Raw genomic sequence first — 17,895 nt, forward strand, 5'->3', positions numbered from 1 at the left:
TAATTATAGTATTCTACTATATTCTATCAAACATTAAACAAATTTTTTTATCTTGTCATCTTCTTAATAAAATTAACTATGTGTTATGTTTACGATTAACATATTCTTTAACGAGTTTTCATTTTTTTTTCTCTTTTTGAAAAAAATAATATAACCATTATAAACCAACTGAAACCGTGCATTAAGTTTTAATTTAAAACCGCAACTTACAAAATGCTTAAAATTATTCTCAAAAAGGTTATTTCAACAATAAATTTTCACGTTTTTTGTTCAATGTTGGATCATTGGCAAAAATTTGTGTGAGACGGTCTCACGGATCGTATTTTATGAGACGGATAGCTTATTTGGGACATCCATGAAAAACAATTACTTTTTATGCTAAGATTATTACTTTTTATTGTGAATATCGGCAGAGTTGACCCGTCTCACATATAAAGATTCGTGAGACCGTCTCACAAGAGACCTATTATGGATTGTTTTTGGGAGTAACATGATGTTTCACACATTAATTTTGTCATTTTAAAGAACAAAAACATCTATACTATTATATTATGTGTGATGACATATAATAACTACCTGAGGAGGACACCAACTTTTTTCCAATTTTATCCTTATATGATATTAATATTATAATTTTTTTTGTTTTAATTTTAACACACACTTTTATTTTTATTTATTTTTATTTTAATAATTCAAATATCAATTTAGTCCATCCATAATTTGTCAAATTTCACTTTAGTCCATCGATAATAATAAAAAAGATTGTACACACACGCATCGCGTGTGCATAGCAACTAGTATTTCGTTATGTTGGAGAGACTGTCTTTTTTTTTGGGATGATTTTTCATTCGAGAAAAATAAAATGATATTATATGTGTTTATTTTAATTTAATTTAGTATGGAATATTTAAAATAATTTTTTTAAATAATTTAATATGTATATTTTTAAAGGTAATTCTATTTTTATCATATCAATATATTATGTAATTTTTTTAAATTTAATTAATGAATTAATACATTCCACGGGTTTATTCTAAATAAATCCCACTTTCAAAATTAGGGAACGACCACCGCTCTTTCCCCAAATTCGAATCCCTAACCAATATCGCCCTCGATTACCTTTCCCTCTTTCCTTTCCTTTCCTTTCCTTTCCACACTTTTTCCCCTGCTCTGCGCGAGCTTCAATCATCAAATGGCGACATCAGGCGAAGGCGAAGCCACGGCCGCCGCCGCCAACACTTCCGGTGCTGGGGGTAAGTTTCGTAAAATTCCTTTTCGTAGAGGGCACGGCCCAACGACGCCTTACGATCGGCCCCCTGCATCTGTGCGAGGCATAAACAGTCATAACAATGGTAGCAACAATAGTGGTAGCCTGTTCACGAAGCTTGTGGTGGACCCTGCATCCAAGCTTATAAACTACGGTGCGCACCGCTTCTTCGGCTCCGTTTTCCGCAAGCCCCTTCCTCCCACGCCTCCACAGCCTACAGGTTCTATGTCGATAGTTTATTTGTCTAACGGATATTTATATTTTATTCTGTTGAGTTTGTTTCACAAGCAGTGAATTTGGTTTGTTGGGAATTGTTTGGGTTCGAGTTTTGATTGGGGGTTTTTGTTGTGTGTTTTCATCAGAGTTTTATTCATTACTGTATGTCATCAATCATATTTAACTTGTGAGTGCCTGTAAGATTTTGTTAAAGAGCAGCCATTGGAATACACACACCTGTTGTCATTCTTTCCACTGTGACGTTAACACATGCATTTCTCACGGATTTTTCCATCGATTGGTGTGTATTGACATGTTTTTACTAGATCTTTTAAGATTTTGTCTTGTTGATTAATACAGTTTTTTAGTTCCTTTTTTACATGTCATGTTTGAAAGAGGAATCCAGTACCAATTTAAATTTCTGTGTTACTCTGTTTCAGAAGGAAAAGGATTTTATACCTTTGTTGTGTGTTGTTTGTGGTCATTTAATGGTAATATGGCAATTTTCCGTGAGTTGTCAGTATTTACTCCATTTTCTTTAATGTGTTTCATGATATACAGAAATTGTTACAAAGTTGTATTAACAAGACAAATCATATGACATCAAAGTATAACAAACATAAATATGAAATTATGCCAACATTTCAAATCAAATTTTTTTCCCAAAACTTCAAGAATACATCTCCCATTTGCTATTGCCCACTTGTTCAACATGATGGAGGATGCACTTGACTAATCTAATTTATCTCGTGATGTAAACAGAGGTAAGTGGTGACTTGATTGACGAGCCTCATGCGGTAGTTTCTAATGTAAGTTTAAGTATTTTTATTTTAAACTTTATCTTTTATGCATCTTGTTTGTGTGCTTGTGATTTGTAATTTGATTTGTAATTTAAACAATTAAACCGTCTCTTCTAATTATATATTGAAGATTTTTGTTGTATTGCTATCTTTTCCTTCTCATGGACGAGTTTTCTGGATTAAATATATTTATGTGATGAGAAATTTTTTAAATACAGAGGAACATGATTCGAAGAACAGTGCCTCTCAGATCTCCACGACTGATTTTTTTTTTCAAAGGCGCCCACTGATAGTTTTAAATATATCTTTTTAGTGCTTGGTGGGTTATGATTTCCAATGATCCAGTTCTTCAACATATATTGTTCAGGACATCTAATTCTACAAAGCTACATTTAAATATATGCATCTGATCACATGCTAAAATGCAGCGTAGAGTAGTTCCTGTTGCGTTGTGCTATTGGGATGCAGCACTATTTTTGGAATATGCGCAAAATACACATGGATAATAGAATGTCAGTTGTCACTAGCAACTAACTATTTTCCATGTCCTCCTTTAGTCCAATTTATCCTACATATGATGATTATTTTTTTCGGCATTTAAATCTGACATTGGCTATATTAAATTTTCTCCGATTGTTGAAGGATCAAAGTGGTGCACAAAAGTCTGAAGCTGGTGAATTCACCCAGCCGTTAAATAGTTCAAGTAGCAGTGGGATCTCTGAACTTGAGCATTTGCTGAAGCAGAAGACATTCAGCAGGTAAAGTTTTAATTTCTTCTCAGTTCTCATTCATGAACAGATATTTCTGTTTCAGATGATTAAGGAATATGTACTCGCTAGTTGTTCAAACTATTAGGAGCTTTCTAGTTTCTGCATTCTAGGCTGTGAGAGTTGTTCATGGTGGAAAGCGCTTCAATTGTCACAAGATTGTATTAGCATATGTTACTTTTTTCTCGCCCCCTTATTCTTTTAAACACTTCTGCTTCTGGCAGTTTTGCTATCTTATATATTCCTTCATTTCTCCATGTTCTGTTTTTTTAATCCCAAACTTCTACCATCATTTGCAGCTGCCATGTCTGCTTTACTGGCTAGTTTTGCTAGTTGTTTAATATTGACGAGAACAAAGCATTTTGTACCCTTTTTTTGCGTAGGTGGGTTGGGGTTGCAATTTTACCATATTTCTTGAATTTTGCCTCGAAATTCAACAGTTATCATATTACAGTAATCTCCCAACTTGGAGACTGTCAGGCATATTAAAAAGAAATGGCAATCATTGATGTTGCTTGTCACTATATATGTCTGCGATGTATTTTTTTAAGGTTCAATTTTCATAGGGGAGGAATCAGTCCTTAGAACCATCTGTTTGTGAATTGAATTATTATATTTATATTATTTCAGGTGGGATTACCGAAGGATTCAAGTTATTCTGATATAGTATACTATAAGTGCTTAAGTCATCCTTCCTCTTTAGTTTGAATTTTTTGAAGTTTTGCAAAATATCTTAGTACGTGACTCTGTTTTTGCAGGTCTGAGGTTGACCATTTGATAGAACTATTGCAATCAAGGGCTGTAGAATCTTCTTTCAGAATTGAAAGCCAAAGAACTGAGAAGGTGGTATCAGATTCTGGAAGGCATCCAATTGCCAGTGGTCCATTGAAAGAAAACCTATATGAGGGGGATAGATCACATGGAGTTATGTCAACTCCTGTTATCAATTCTAAAGTAAGATTAAGATGAACACTTCGATGTTCATATTCTTATTTTGGCATAGCACGCGATCTCTTGTATTTATATCGTTGATTGATGAAATTTGTAGCTTCTATCAATTATCTTCATATTTTCAAGGTAGCAAAGTCTCAATTTTATGATATAAAATCTCTCCAGGTCATTGAAGATGATTTGACGTCCCCTACTGAATTAGCAAAAGCTTACATGGGCAGTAGACCTTCCAAAATATCACCGTCAATGTTAGGGACGCGAAGTTTATCTGGTGGGAACTATACATGATTGCTTTGTAATGTGCCATATTTTACCAGATCACTGAACATATGATTGACGATGCAATCTTCTCCTTATTTTGGTGTTTCAGAAAATGGTTTTGTAACGCCAAAGTCTCGAGGGAGACCGGCTATTTACAGCATGGGCCGCTCCCCATATTCCACAGTTCATCCACATTCTGTCCAAAAGGTCCATATATTTTATTATTGTTTCTCTGCAAAAGCAATAATTTGTTATCCGGAGTTCATTTTTTCTCGTGAATGGTTATTTCAGGGATTTCGATTAAGTAATAATGGTAATACTGGGCCATCAATGCCATCATATCATTCGCCAGTGGAGCAGAGTGGAAAATTTGAGTCTAAACCTTTGGTATGCATGGACACGTAATTATATGACTTAGGGAGTTTAGATTCTTACTTTGAGTATATTATTTTTATTTATAAAGTTGTCCTTATTGTATATCAGGCCTTCAAGCGGAAGAATTCAGTGTTAGATGACGATCTTGGATTTGTTGGTCCCATTCGGAGAATCAGACAGAAACCCAACCTATTAGCTTCTAAAACTTCTGTTACTGCCAGTGGAACGGAAAGTGGTTTTGATTCTGTGCTCGTGTCTTCAAAACAGAAGCTCCCATTAATTGTTAAACCAAAGAGTAGTGTCTCAAAAACTGTTGGGGAGAATCAGGATGACAGCAACCCGAGTGCGAGTTATACCCATGTCCCTTCCAGATCCAGTGAGGTGGCTGCTAGAATTTTGCAGCATCTTGAAAAGTTGACTCCAAAGGAAAAGTCACCAGAGTCCAAGTTAGTTAAGTTGCGGGATAAATCCCCTCTTAGATTGACACCCAGTATGCTTGACGGACAAGCTGTAAAGATCAAGGAGGATGTTGTTTCCCCGCAGTATCTCCTGAATTTTCAAGATGGACAAAAAATGGAGGATACGTCCACTGCAACTCTACCTGGTGCTTGGGATTCTACGGTTCAAAAGTCTGGAAACGCAGAACAAACTTCCACTGAAAGTTCTGTTATGCGTGCTGAACTGTTGAATGCTGTAATGAAGAATGATATTGTGGAGTCCTTAAAAGCTCCTGAGCCTGGTAGTAAAACCGTTCATTCTATTGTTAAAAATGGGGTGGTAGCTCAACCTCCTCTTGAGGAGAGAGCTTTTAGGATGGGTGCGCAAGAGGTAGGTGTTTTAGTGTTTCTTTGACTTATGCATTAATTAATCTACTTGGTTTGATTCATCCTTTTTAGCATAATTTGAATTGGATGATGTAGCAGCAATGAGAGATATTTAGTGCAATTTCTCTCTGGTGCATGTCATGTCAACTGTGCATATTTATCCACCTTGGTTAAAATCTTTCATGGTCAACAGCTGAAATCATAAATAAGTTTCATTTTCTTTTACATTCATTAAATCAAAATTACGATCCTTTGTTTTATGGCTTTCTTAATGATCCAGGATGATGGTGTAAATTGTTATGAGGCTGCATCTGGACCATTAGCTGAAGGAAAAAGACCAAATGAAACTCGTTTTGTTGACAATGATGCCTCAATTACGAAAGAACCCATACTTCTGAAAGCTAATAATCAACCAAAAGCTATGATACCTTTAGGTCATATTTCAAACAAAACAACTGAAAGTGGTACTCTTGGTGGGCACATGATTGGACTAGGAAATGGTGGCACCGTTTTACCTCCTTTAAGTGCAGCTATCCAATCTGAATTTAATCCTCATTCAGTTGATTTGTTTGGCAAACTAAAGGGAACCAAGGATTTGCCTCCCTTGTCTCCTTTTAGCTCTAGAACCGTTGATGAGTTGCCCCCCTTGCCTTCTGGATCAAGCAACGAAATGACAGTATTGAAATTGGAAAACTCCAGCAGGTTAGTCAGTGAAAGCAATTTATTATCTTTTCTTCCTGTGCTCATGACATGCACTTTTAGTACAAGGAATTTGGATATGCTCTGCTTATATATGTCTATTTTTATCCGCTTTTTCCCTGACTTTTGAATTTGCAATTATTGGGCTAGGAGTGGCTCAAATGATCGATAAGCCTGTATTCGATGAATTTTCCAACTTCAGTTTGAGACCTTTATCTTGTTGTATCAATTTTTGGGCATGGAACTGAATGCCCCGGGGGAGAAATAAGCCAACCTTTCTTGAAGCTTTAAATTACTATTACCAGTCTCTCATTTACTGGTACCCATTTTAGAGTATCATTCTATTAAATGATGATGCCATGCCAGAAGTAAGCCATCCTTACTTGAAGATAAATTACTATTGTCTGCCTCTTACTTATGGTAACCTTCTATTAAATGATGATGCCATCCCCAGCTTGGCTAACAAACTGCAATACCCCATTTGGTAAAGTGGTTAGCTTTAAAGTATGGGTACTGATGCCGCATTATTTACAACCTGATTGGTAAAGTATGGTTTTTTTAAAAAGTGGTTTTTATTTTTCAGTTAACACTAGAACGTCATATTATCATTGTTTTAATCTTGGTACCTGCATGTGCAGCCTGGTTGATGTTCTCCCTTCTGCAACTGGCTCACAGTTTGTAATTCCGAAGTCAGATCAAAGTGGTCCTCTGCATCCGCTGAAAGCTGGAGATGCAAATGGAAAAGCACAAACTGTACCATCCTCTGCATTGAATGGGCCACTTGTTTTAAGTACCCCTGCAGCGTCATTGACTGCAGTTTCTTCTTGTGCTGCCAATCAAATAGCCACAGCTAAATCTAGTTTGTTTAACCCTACGACCAGCATTGCAAGCTTTGGCTCTGCTGGAAATGGCGCTAGCTCTTCAGCCGCTATCAGTGGCAGCCTTTTTGGGTCAATTGTGGCACCTTCAGTGTTAGGTGGACCTGTTGCCACTTTTGGTGCCTTTGTAGATCCAAGCACTACAGTTTCAGCAGCACAAGCTGCCAATGATTCAGCATTAGTTGATTTGAAAACCAAAGCTGAGAAAGAACCAAATATCAGCTGCTCAAGTGGAAAGCATTCTGCTGTTGCCTTTATCGCTGCTGCCAACTCTGGAAGTGTCGCTTCAGGACTTGATATTTCAGTCAGTTATTCAAGTGCGCATGATCTTCAACGTTCTCCTTTTGCTGGTGCCAATAGATTTTTGGTGTCTGGTGTTGAAACTGTTTCACAAAGCACATCAACTCAATCTGTTTCATTTGTATTAGTACCATCCTCATATATGAATAGCAGCATTTCTTTTGGCACTTCCTCATCCAGTTCTCAGTTTGCTGCTCAACACCAAACTTTTAGCTTTAATTCATCAGCCTCTTTCTCAGATTCCGTTGCTGTTACTTCCAGTAGTGAGCCAGCAAAGAGTCTATTCAGACTAGGTGGGAGTTCTGTTATGACTTCAGTCCCTAATACCACTAGCTCTTTCAGCAGTTGTGCTTCTGGGATATTTAAGTTTGGTGCTAGCTCTTCGGCTCCCTCTTCAGTCCCTAACACTGCTAGCTCTTTCAGCAGTGGTGCTTCTGATATATTTAAGTTAGGTGCTAGCTCTTCGGCTCCCTCTTTAGCTCGTAACTTCTTAAGCTCCAATACCGCCCCTTCTAATGTATTTGGTTCTACTTCTCCATTTACGGGATTTTCATTTGGTGCATCTTCAGCTACCTTTGCTCCTATGAGTGCTACTTCGTCAGTTTTTAATTCATCCAGTCCCAATTTTTCATTTGCTGCTAATTCTCCAGCCATGTCTTCACTGCCTCCGAATATTACGCAACCAATGTTTGGAAACGAACCTTCTAGTTCTGCAGCTTCTCCAGGAAATGGTGACCAAATGAATACAGACGATAGCATGGCCGAGGATCCGGTGCAGTATTCTGCCCCTTCTATTCCCCAATTTGGTCAACCAGCTGTCTCCCCATCTCCCTCCGGCTTCATGTTTGAATCAACAGCTGCATCACCAGCGAATCCCTTCTTATTTGGCGGACAACAAAATCAAGTTACTTCACAGAACCCATCCCCATTTCAGGGATCGGGTGGCAGTTTCTCATTGGGCAGCGGTGGTGGTGACAAGTCAACTCGAAAGTTTATAAAAGTAAATAGAAATAAGAACAGGAAGAAGTGAACACATCAATGGTATAGTTGTATTTTTCAGAAGGGTTGCTACTTGCCACTAACAGACAAAAATCCTTACAAAGATATCAGCTGCTGGAGTTCCATTTGATCTTCTAAATCTTAACCTTGTTCTTGAAACAAAGGTTCCATTTGTTGCAGTTTTATATTTACGCAAGTAGTTAAAGTTTTGGAGGGCAAAAAGTGTGGATCAAGAGTGATTGTACTAGTCAGATGGGTACGACTTCAAATGTGAAGCCATGGTGCATTGTAATTGACCATACTTTTATGTATTCATTGCTGTGTGTGACATAAGAGAACGCTTGATAAATAATGCTTCTTGATTTTTTATAGCAGCATTTTCTGTGGCCTTCTTTTGTGCGTGTTTTGAGGTTTAACTGACCGTGTTGTTGCTGTGCTTATAAGAAGTCAATTGCAGTTTCGGAATTAATGAAAACCACGTGTTTAGTTTCAGTCATTCTTAGCCTTCATCGAGTAGCTGATGGTGGATGTAGGGTCTGGTTTTTCAGGGTCGAATAGTCCTGGTTTGATTGCAAATTTTGCTACTTTCTGATGTGAGATTATCATTGCTTATGTTAAAAAATAAACGATTCTTCACCTACTATTTCACCACTTACCGAGCAAGGAAGTGATTTTATTTTGAAAACATGAATTAAAAACCATCCTCAAGTTCCTGTCATGCCACGTTTGCTCCATATACCCTCCTCGTGCTACAAGAAATAAAGCAGCAAATTAGTACGTGGTATTGGTGATCTGGGAATCAATCGAATCAGAAATAGTCGTGAAAGAAACCACAGTTGACAGCAGAGGAGTGGTATGAGTCCAACTGCTTTTTGAAAAATAAAAATGATGAATAAATCAGGCTGTAAGACCAAGGCCTTTAATAATATTCATTTTTTGATGAAGCAACGTTATAGAAACTAGTCCTTAATTTGGTACTCACAGGGAAATACAGATTTATATAAAAAGGTAAAAGTACAATAGGCCCTGAAGCTCGCCAAAATAAAACAAAAATGAAAAATAACATAAAATAAAATAAAATAAATAAAACAAGCAAGCCCATGATTTTAAGTTAGACTTGCTTTCGTATCCATATCAATAGTCTAGACATGGATGAATGCGATTTTTGTTCCAAAAATTAAGTACAAAACACGATGTGTGTCAAACAGGTTATATAAACAAAGCTCATGCAACCTTGATATTGCCAAGTGCATCCTCTTCTTGTTTCCTCAAAGCCACTAAAAATGAATCAATGATGATCTACAGAACAGTAATCGATTTATGCTTATGAAGCATCCATGAATGGGAGAATTAGTTATACGCGTAAGTAAATGGCTTACCTGGTTTAAATGAGGGAAGAACCAGCAAGCCAGAGCGTTAAAAACTAATAGAATTCCATGTAGAAGCCTGCATGCATTAAGAAATTCTATTAGCTGATGCAGTTCGGAGAGGTAATATCAGTCGGTATAACGAATTCTAAGGTCACAAACAGTGAAGTGCTCTAGCAGACTAGCACAATACCTGGGAGAGGTCCAAATTGTAGAAAATTTATACCAAATTACCAGCATGCTAATACGATTCGAGGAAAAATAAAAAAAAAACAGATGAAGGAGAAACATACACTCCTAGCACGACAGCAACAAGAAAAATTTCTGGCTTCACCATTAAAAGCAACGATCTTGACTTGCTGACTTGCATCCAAGGAACCTACTACACAAGAACAAAGATTAAACATGGAACCATTTTCCAAGCAGAAGTGTGTATTCCAATGAATAGCTGGGTAAAATCTACAGCCAATCAACCACGTAAAAAAACATGACTGAAGTCAAAATTGCAAATATAAAAACCAGAACAATTCAGAGCTTAAAAATATACAGAAAATGATCCAGTGAGGAATAAAAGGACACAGACAAAAACAAAAAGTTATTAAAGCAAACTGGATAAATCATACAACAACAGGACACTTTCGTGTTTAACAGTCAATGACAACTCCACAATTTTATCGGAGGTTGACAATTAAGCCTGAGGATTGCTTCCCTATCTATCCTCTTTCCCTCTTCCTCCACCTTTCCTTGCAAAAAACCAAAAAGAGATGTGCGTACCTCACCAACAACCCCATCAGCCACTTCAATCCAACCAAGCATATCATAAATACAAGCTCAACATCTATTGATAAAATATATTTCCAAGTGTGGAATATATATTTCTTAATCAGCTGGACTTAATCAATAGTACCGTCCTAATTGTGTTAAAATTAAAATGGATTCGGACAACATCTTCATGTTAGATGAACTTTTTGGATTCCAATGGATCCGAACAACATCGTCATGACTACGTATCGCACGGACCATGGTCACTTTGAATTTATGGTCATCTCGTTTGGGCTTATCAATGCACTTTCTACTTTCCAGGCTTTAATGAATTCCATTTTCCGGGAACATTTACGAAAATTTGTACTTGTTTTCTTGGATGATATCTTGGCTTACAGCCCGTCGTGGGACACCCATTTACGCACCAGCTCTTTCTCAAACGCTCAAAACCGGAAGTGGCATAGTTGGGGCATATTGTTTCACAGGCAGGTGTAATGTATCAGTAGTAATATATCCATTAAAAATTTATCAGTATTAATATATCAACCTATTGCATTAAAAATTTAAAAACAAATAAAAAATAAATATGTAATTAAATATAAATTTTTAAATTTTTTTNTATTGCTTTATATATTTAATTTTTAGTATTATCTATCATACTAAATAAATTATAAAAGTTTTTATATGATATTACGTTTTTCAATTTTTTAAAAGAACGTCATCGTGAATTTTTGATATATTAATTGTCTGTAAATTGTTATTATTATATATTTTAATAGTATTTTAACATATGATGTACTTAATAGAAATTTAATATAAATATTTTTAACATGTTTAAGAAAAATATAAATTTTTATTCATCTAATAAATGACAAATTTTTTTTTTGACTTTTTGAAAAATATTTATTTATTGTATAAAATTTTGATAAACGAAATAATATATGATTTTTAAATATATTTTTTTATTTTTTTATTAATAACAATTTAATTTAATAAAAAAATAAGTCAATTTAACACAATATTTGATATAATAATTCTTTTATGATAATAAATAATTATTCCTTGCTGTGTTCTGCTATTCAGCTTTGGCGTGGCAATTTAATCAACACCGATTTAATATAGCAATAAGGAATCTGAAGAAATAGGGAGATTAACGATGAAAAATCTCGGAAGATTTGTATATCGAGCGATTCTCTCTAGCAGGAACAATGGCGTGCTATCGTCCAAACCCTACAATTCACCATTTTCAGCTAGAGGATCATGCATGTTTCGTCGCCTGCTCTCATCATCTTCTTCTCCTTGCTTATTCGATTCAAAATCGTTGAGTTCTTCTATGCATCTCTGCCAACGGGATTATTTCCAAGGTTTGATTCATAATATCAACTCTTATGTTCTTAATGCGCCTAGTGTTTGATTTTATTCCTGAGCAGGAAGAGTCGGCCGTTTAGACTAGGGGCGGCCGAGTAGATGATACTTATCCATTTAGGTTAAGAAAGCATAATTTTTAGATTTATGCAAAAAAGTTGGGTTTTTTTAGATACTGGGTGAAAATTGTGCTGGACCAGAAAATAGTGCGAGCTGTATTTTTGAGGATATGATGTGAAGCTCGATGTTATTTTTCACCCGTATTTATTTATTTATTGTATTTGCTTGAATCAGCCGTGTTGGGATAGGTTCTGTAAGTGTAGAAGTAGTGCCGGTTTTGTTCGTGATTGCTATGGTGATGGTGATGTGAGTATGACAATTGCTTTGGACAGGGCAGAGGAGGAGTATGTTCATCCAAACACAATCAACTCCTAACCCTTCATCCCTCATGTTCTATCCCGGGAAGCCGGTCATGAAGGCTGGCAGTGCAGACTTCCCCAATGCACGTTCTGCTATGGGTTCACCTCTTGCAAAGACCATATTTGGAATTGATGGTGAGCTTATGATCTCTTTATATTGCATGTTCCGGTTTATGCAACATATGAAATTATGGGTTGATTGAAGTTGTATGCAAGTTCTTTTTCATTTTAATTTACTTTTTTGTGGTTTTTAATGATTGTTTTTTGTGTTTTTTGAATGCTAAGAATTAAGATCGATCAAGAGTGAAGACTCCACTTTCTGTAGCCTGATTAATAACATCATTAATTTGTGTATCCTATCTTGTTTCATTTATTTTTCTTGACCAGTTATTTTCAGCTTGTGGCACATGGAAGTTTGTTGTGGTATCGGTTATTAAAATGCAGCATCGTTATTAAAGTATTTGCATAATGAGGATTAAAATACTTGCTGGATGTTAATACCTTGTACTAGTTTCATTATTCTGCTTTACTGATCTTCTCTTGGTTGAGTTGGCTTATGGTGTTAAATCATTAAAAAGTTCTCGTGTAACAAGCTTGCTTGCATGCATAAAAAAGCATTACTCTGTGAGTTCATTGTTTCCTGATTATGGGATGAATGCTGAAAGCTCCACTTCATGAACCATCGGACATTCTTGCTGAGAATATACAAATTAGATAGAGGAGAAAGTAAGCAGGTACTGCACTTGTTCGGTGGGAAGATTGTAGCTAGAAATTGTGGATGACGGGATAGAGCCTTATGAGAGATTAATTTTGTCTATAATTATTAAAACTGCAATTGATTTAGAGTAGACACTTCACATTTATAGTTACCGGAAAGACTCAACTATGTATTTTGGTTGCAATTAATTGGAAATCTTAATCCCATTTAAATCTATTGTGTATCAAATTATGGATGACCGTCAAGTTTGCGAGTCATACAATTCATGAGATTGAAAAACTAATGAGTTGTATATGGGTAAACAATAAAACAAACACGAATTACAAAATGTGATATCTTTATCATTTTTTTTACTTCTGTGTTGGTGTCAAGATCTTGATTGTGAAATGTGTAACTTTTCATCGGGCAGAATCAACTTTCGGACCAATGTTTTGTTTTGGCACTTCTGAGGGAAATGTGAAGAAAAAATAAAGGAAGAAAGTACTTTTTGCATGAGGTTTCTAGTAGTGAGCCCACACTGCAACGAACTATTGTGTATATTGCAAGAGAATTCGTAAAACTGTCCACAATCATGTTGTTGAACTACTGATTTCTATTAGGCGTGTTATCATTCCTTGCCGACATTATTTAGGTGAATGATTTATGTAACAATTTCTGATCTAAATTTTTATTCATATAGGAATCACCAGGGTCTTCTTTGGATCAGATTTCGTGACAGTGACCAAGTCAGAGGACAATTCATGGGATTTTCTAAAACCACAAATCTTTGCAGCGATCATGGATTTCTATTCCTCCGGGCAGCCATTGATCCTTGATTCAAATACTGCAGCTTCTATGGACACGGCTATCCAAGAAGATGATTCGGAGACGGTTGCTATGATAAAAGAATTATTAGAGACTCGTATCCGTCCAGCAGTACAAGATGATGGTGGGGATATCGAATATGTTGGTTTTGATACAGACACAGGGATAGTTAAGCTAAGAATGCAAGGAGCTTGCAGTGGATGTCCCAGCTCATCTGTTACATTAAAATCTGGCATTGAGAATATGCTCATGCACTATGTGCCTGAAGTGAAAGGTGTGGAACAGGAGCTTGATGCTGAAGAAGAAGATGTAGCATTAACTGGAGCACCGCACGAATAGCTTGCATTCTCATATATCTGCAGGTTTAAGTAGCTTCCCGTGCAATCCGTCTCTTCTTTCCCCCCGGTTTCTGCTGTTTTATATTTCATCAATGCCCTTTGGATGTTTGTCATGCTTTTCCTAGTATTATGTTGAGGAAATAATTCTGGTTTTCATCTTGCTTTGAAAGTAACATAGGAAGCATATGTTCATATTGCTGAATATGGATGAAAGAGGCAGCTAGACATGGCACTTTCATAAGTTAAATCAAGTTTTTTGATTTCTTACTTCTGTTACTTATGTTTCTTACTTTCTTCCATCTAAATCTTTCTTCCAAATGGCTGACAAGTTGACGAAGTTTTGGGGTTATATGTTTGGTTTGCGTGTTTTTTTCTAAAGCAGCTAAGAATCCAGGGTAACAGTCGGGTTCCTAGATTGAAATTATGTGTCCTATTGTTTTTCCGTTTTAATTTTTAAAAATAGTTTCCCAAATGAGTGACTTTTCAAAATTTCAAGACATATTTGTATATTGGAATGAAAGTGTAGTTGGAAAAAAGTTAGCGCGCGCTTTCCCGTCGATTGAACAGATTTATAGGAACCAAAAATCCATCTACGAGCGGGTGGTTCATAACAACACATCTGACATCGAGGTTCGAAGTTTGGATGAGTTTTCGGATTCGGGATCAGTTTTTACAAACTCAATATGTGTACAACTTTTTGGATGTGTTGGTGTTGTGTAGCGTCAAGTTCCCAGACGCCCCAAATGGTGGAGAGCCATTATACAATTTACGAAAGCAAAACGTACAACAGAATCACTTCCACCAAGTAATATCGCATTATCTCATACGTAACACACTATTGTGTGTGTATCTCATAAAAAAATAATCAAATATAAATTATATACATACTATATTTTACATTTTATTAAAACATCTCAAATAATATTAGTTATATATATCTTACTAACTCAAATATAATATTAACACATGAAATGACATTCGGGATATATTTTTAAACTTAAAAACAAACGAAATTAATCGAGAAAAAATATATCAGTGATATTTTGATGACGAATTTCAAGCTCCTATTGTTGTCCATATCCAGTTTTTAATGGATTCCAGCAAACTCTCTGTAGTTTTTTTTTTTTTTTAACGGAGAGGCGCAGACAAATGAACCAGCTTACAGTTTAAACCATATTGTATAAGCTGAACTTCATTAAAATTTGAGTTACAGTTGAGTGGCCAGAAAGAAGGCTTGACTCAGCTTGGCTCCTCGTACTCCTCCCTCAGTGCCGCCTCTATCTTTAATTCATCTGCCTGGGTTGGAAGGGGGGAGTCGAGTTGATGTTATCAATGTAAATAAAGTAATGATATGATTTTTCTATTTTGCAGAAGCACAAGTTTCTGTTTTGGGCTGGTAAACGTTAATAAGAATCAAACATTCCAGTGACAAACATATCAAAAACCAAGCTTCATGGTCATTCTCAGCCGGTCAAGTATAACACACTACTTTTGAGTTCAGTTAATCAAGAACTTTACCCGCCCTTTGCGCTTGTAGGTTGTTGGAATATTCAAGACTATAGTTCTTCCACTCCTAGGTCAGCTGCCGGATGAGTATGGCCGTAAACCGATGCTTCTTCTCACTTAGTCTACAACTATTGTTCCTTCCAGTATGTTTACTGTTAGGTAAGATTTTATTTAATGTGGTGGGAACCACATTAAATAAAATAATAATAAAATCTTTTCCCACATCGATTGATTTTAAAAATTGGACGAGGGAATTAGTTATAAATAGAGCTCAATTTCTTCAGTTATTGTATTTCAAAATCAAAAGCTTTTTAGCTTTGATAAAAAGAGATTGCATAGAAAAAAAAAGTGTATTTTTTTCTTGAGTGCGGGAATTCTCTTTGTGTGAGTTAGAGAAATTATTTTCTCGGTATACTCGGGTTGGGAGTGTGAGAAATATTGAGTGTATTGGTGTATACACTTGTTGTAATATTTCTCCTGTTATAAAAGTTGCAGTGCTCCGTGGACGTAGTCAATATTGGGTGAACCACGTAAATCTTTGTGTTCTTGTTGGTTATTTTATTCCGCAATTTTTGGGTACTATTATCATCGTGGTTGGCATCGCTTCGGGGGTGTAATTCGCCAACAACTGGTATTAGAGCCTTGTTGTGAAAATTCTTAAAAATTCTGAGTATGCTCTGTGGTTGCAGCTTTGTCTGATTTTCCACATCAGAAAAGATTTTTTAGATTTTTTGCTAAGGCTAGAGAAGTGATGGCCGGAGATGATGGATCGGGACCGGGTATCAACAAGTTCGACGGTACTGATTTTACGTTCTGGCGACTACAAATTATTGATTATTTGTATAGCAAGAAGTTGCATCAACATCTATCTGGAAAGAAGCCGGAAAAGATGGAGGATGATGACTGGAAGCTTCTTGATCGACAAGTGTTAGGTGTAATACGATTGACCCTAACGAAGAACGTGGCACATACCGTGACGGAGGCAAAAACAACAGAGGAGATGATGTCCATTTTGTCGGACATGTACGAAAAGCCATCGGCGAATAATAAAGTATATCTCATGAAGAAGTTATTTAACTTGAAGATGAGAGAAGATGCATCGGTGGCTAAATACATCAATGAATTCAACACGATTGTTTCACAGCTAACATCGGTTGAAATTAAATTTGATGATGAGATTCGGGCACTTATTCTTTTGGCGTCTTTACCAGACAATTGGGAACCGATGCGGGCAGCGGTTAGTAACTCTGTTGGAAAAAGAAAGCTATAATTCAATGATGTCAGAGATCAAATTCTTGCTGAAGAAGTTCGCAGGATGGATTCTGGTGAAGGAACATCATCAAGTTCTGCTCTAAATCTCGAGAATAGAGGAAGGGGCAGGAGTGGCGAAAAGAGTTTTAACCGATGGCGCGGTAGATCCAATTCAAGAAATGGAAAAGACAAAAACCTCCTTGAAAAGAATATGAAGTGCTGGAGCTGTGGTGAGACTGGTCACCTGAAAAAGAACTGCAGATCAACGAAGAATAATGCAAATGCTGTCACTGATGAAGTACATGATGCTCTGCTATTATCCATGGAAAGCCCTGTTGATTCTTGGGTTATGGACTCGGGAGCTTCGTTTCATACCACTGGTGATCGCGATGTATTTGATAATTACATCGCTGGCGATTACGGAAAAGTTTTCCTGGCTGATGGAAAACCCTTGGAAATTGTTGGTATGNTCATAAGGTGACCTTTGGTGATGGTTCCTGGAAAGTGAAAAAGGGAGCCATGATTGTTGCTCGAGGAAAGAAAACTGGAACACTTTATATGACTTCCAGTTTGAGAAATAAATTAGCGGCTGTGGATGCTGGAGCTAATTCAAGTCTATGGCATAGTAGGCTTGGGGATACGAGTGAGAAGGGAATGAAGATGCTTGTTTCAAACGGAAAGCTACCGGAATTAAAGATCGTTGAACACAAGCTGTGTGAAGCTGTATTTTTTGGAAAGCAGAAAAAGGTGAGCTTTTCAAAAGAGGTTAGAGAACCGAAATCAGCGGATTTGGAGCTGGCACATACTGATGTATGTGGACCATCTCCTGTGACATCCCTTGGAGATCACTCAAGATATTATGGCACTACTGTTGACGATTCGAGCAGGAAATTTTGGGTTTATTTTATGAAAATAAATCGGATGTTTATGAGACTTTTAAACAGTGGGAGTTAGCCATGAAAGATGTGATGGATTCACTGTCGTCCAATCACAAGTGGGAGTTGTCAGAACTTCCTGAAAGTAAAAAA

The 17,895-nt window shown here is 36.5% G+C and overlaps 2 protein-coding genes across 2 annotated transcripts; both read left to right on the plus strand.

Annotated features, from left to right (window-relative positions):
- Positions 1–1,035: 1,035 nt before the first annotated feature.
- On the plus strand, positions 1,036–8,734 carry LOC140976979 (uncharacterized). Its single transcript, XM_073441457.1, has 10 exons — positions 1,036–1,487; positions 2,246–2,292; positions 2,926–3,041; positions 3,809–4,004; positions 4,167–4,272; positions 4,372–4,469; positions 4,554–4,649; positions 4,746–5,465; positions 5,742–6,163; positions 6,799–8,734. The coding sequence occupies exons 1-10, from the start codon at positions 1,193–1,195 to the stop codon at positions 8,366–8,368; spliced, it is 3,666 nt and encodes a 1,221-aa protein (XP_073297558.1). The 5' UTR covers positions 1,036–1,192; the 3' UTR covers positions 8,369–8,734.
- Positions 8,735–11,539: 2,805 nt separating this feature from the next.
- Positions 11,540–14,377, plus strand: LOC140976980 (nifU-like protein 4, mitochondrial). The gene is made up of 3 exons (XM_073441459.1): positions 11,540–11,830; positions 12,224–12,385; positions 13,648–14,377. The coding sequence occupies exons 1-3, from the start codon at positions 11,623–11,625 to the stop codon at positions 14,109–14,111; spliced, it is 834 nt and encodes a 277-aa protein (XP_073297560.1). The 5' UTR covers positions 11,540–11,622; the 3' UTR covers positions 14,112–14,377.
- The last annotated feature ends 3,518 nt before the right edge of the window (positions 14,378–17,895 follow it).

The sequence above is a fragment of the Primulina huaijiensis genome, chromosome 5 (assembly GCF_012295235.1).
Source record: "Primulina huaijiensis isolate GDHJ02 chromosome 5, ASM1229523v2, whole genome shotgun sequence".
Taxonomy (NCBI): domain Eukaryota; kingdom Viridiplantae; phylum Streptophyta; class Magnoliopsida; order Lamiales; family Gesneriaceae; genus Primulina; species Primulina huaijiensis.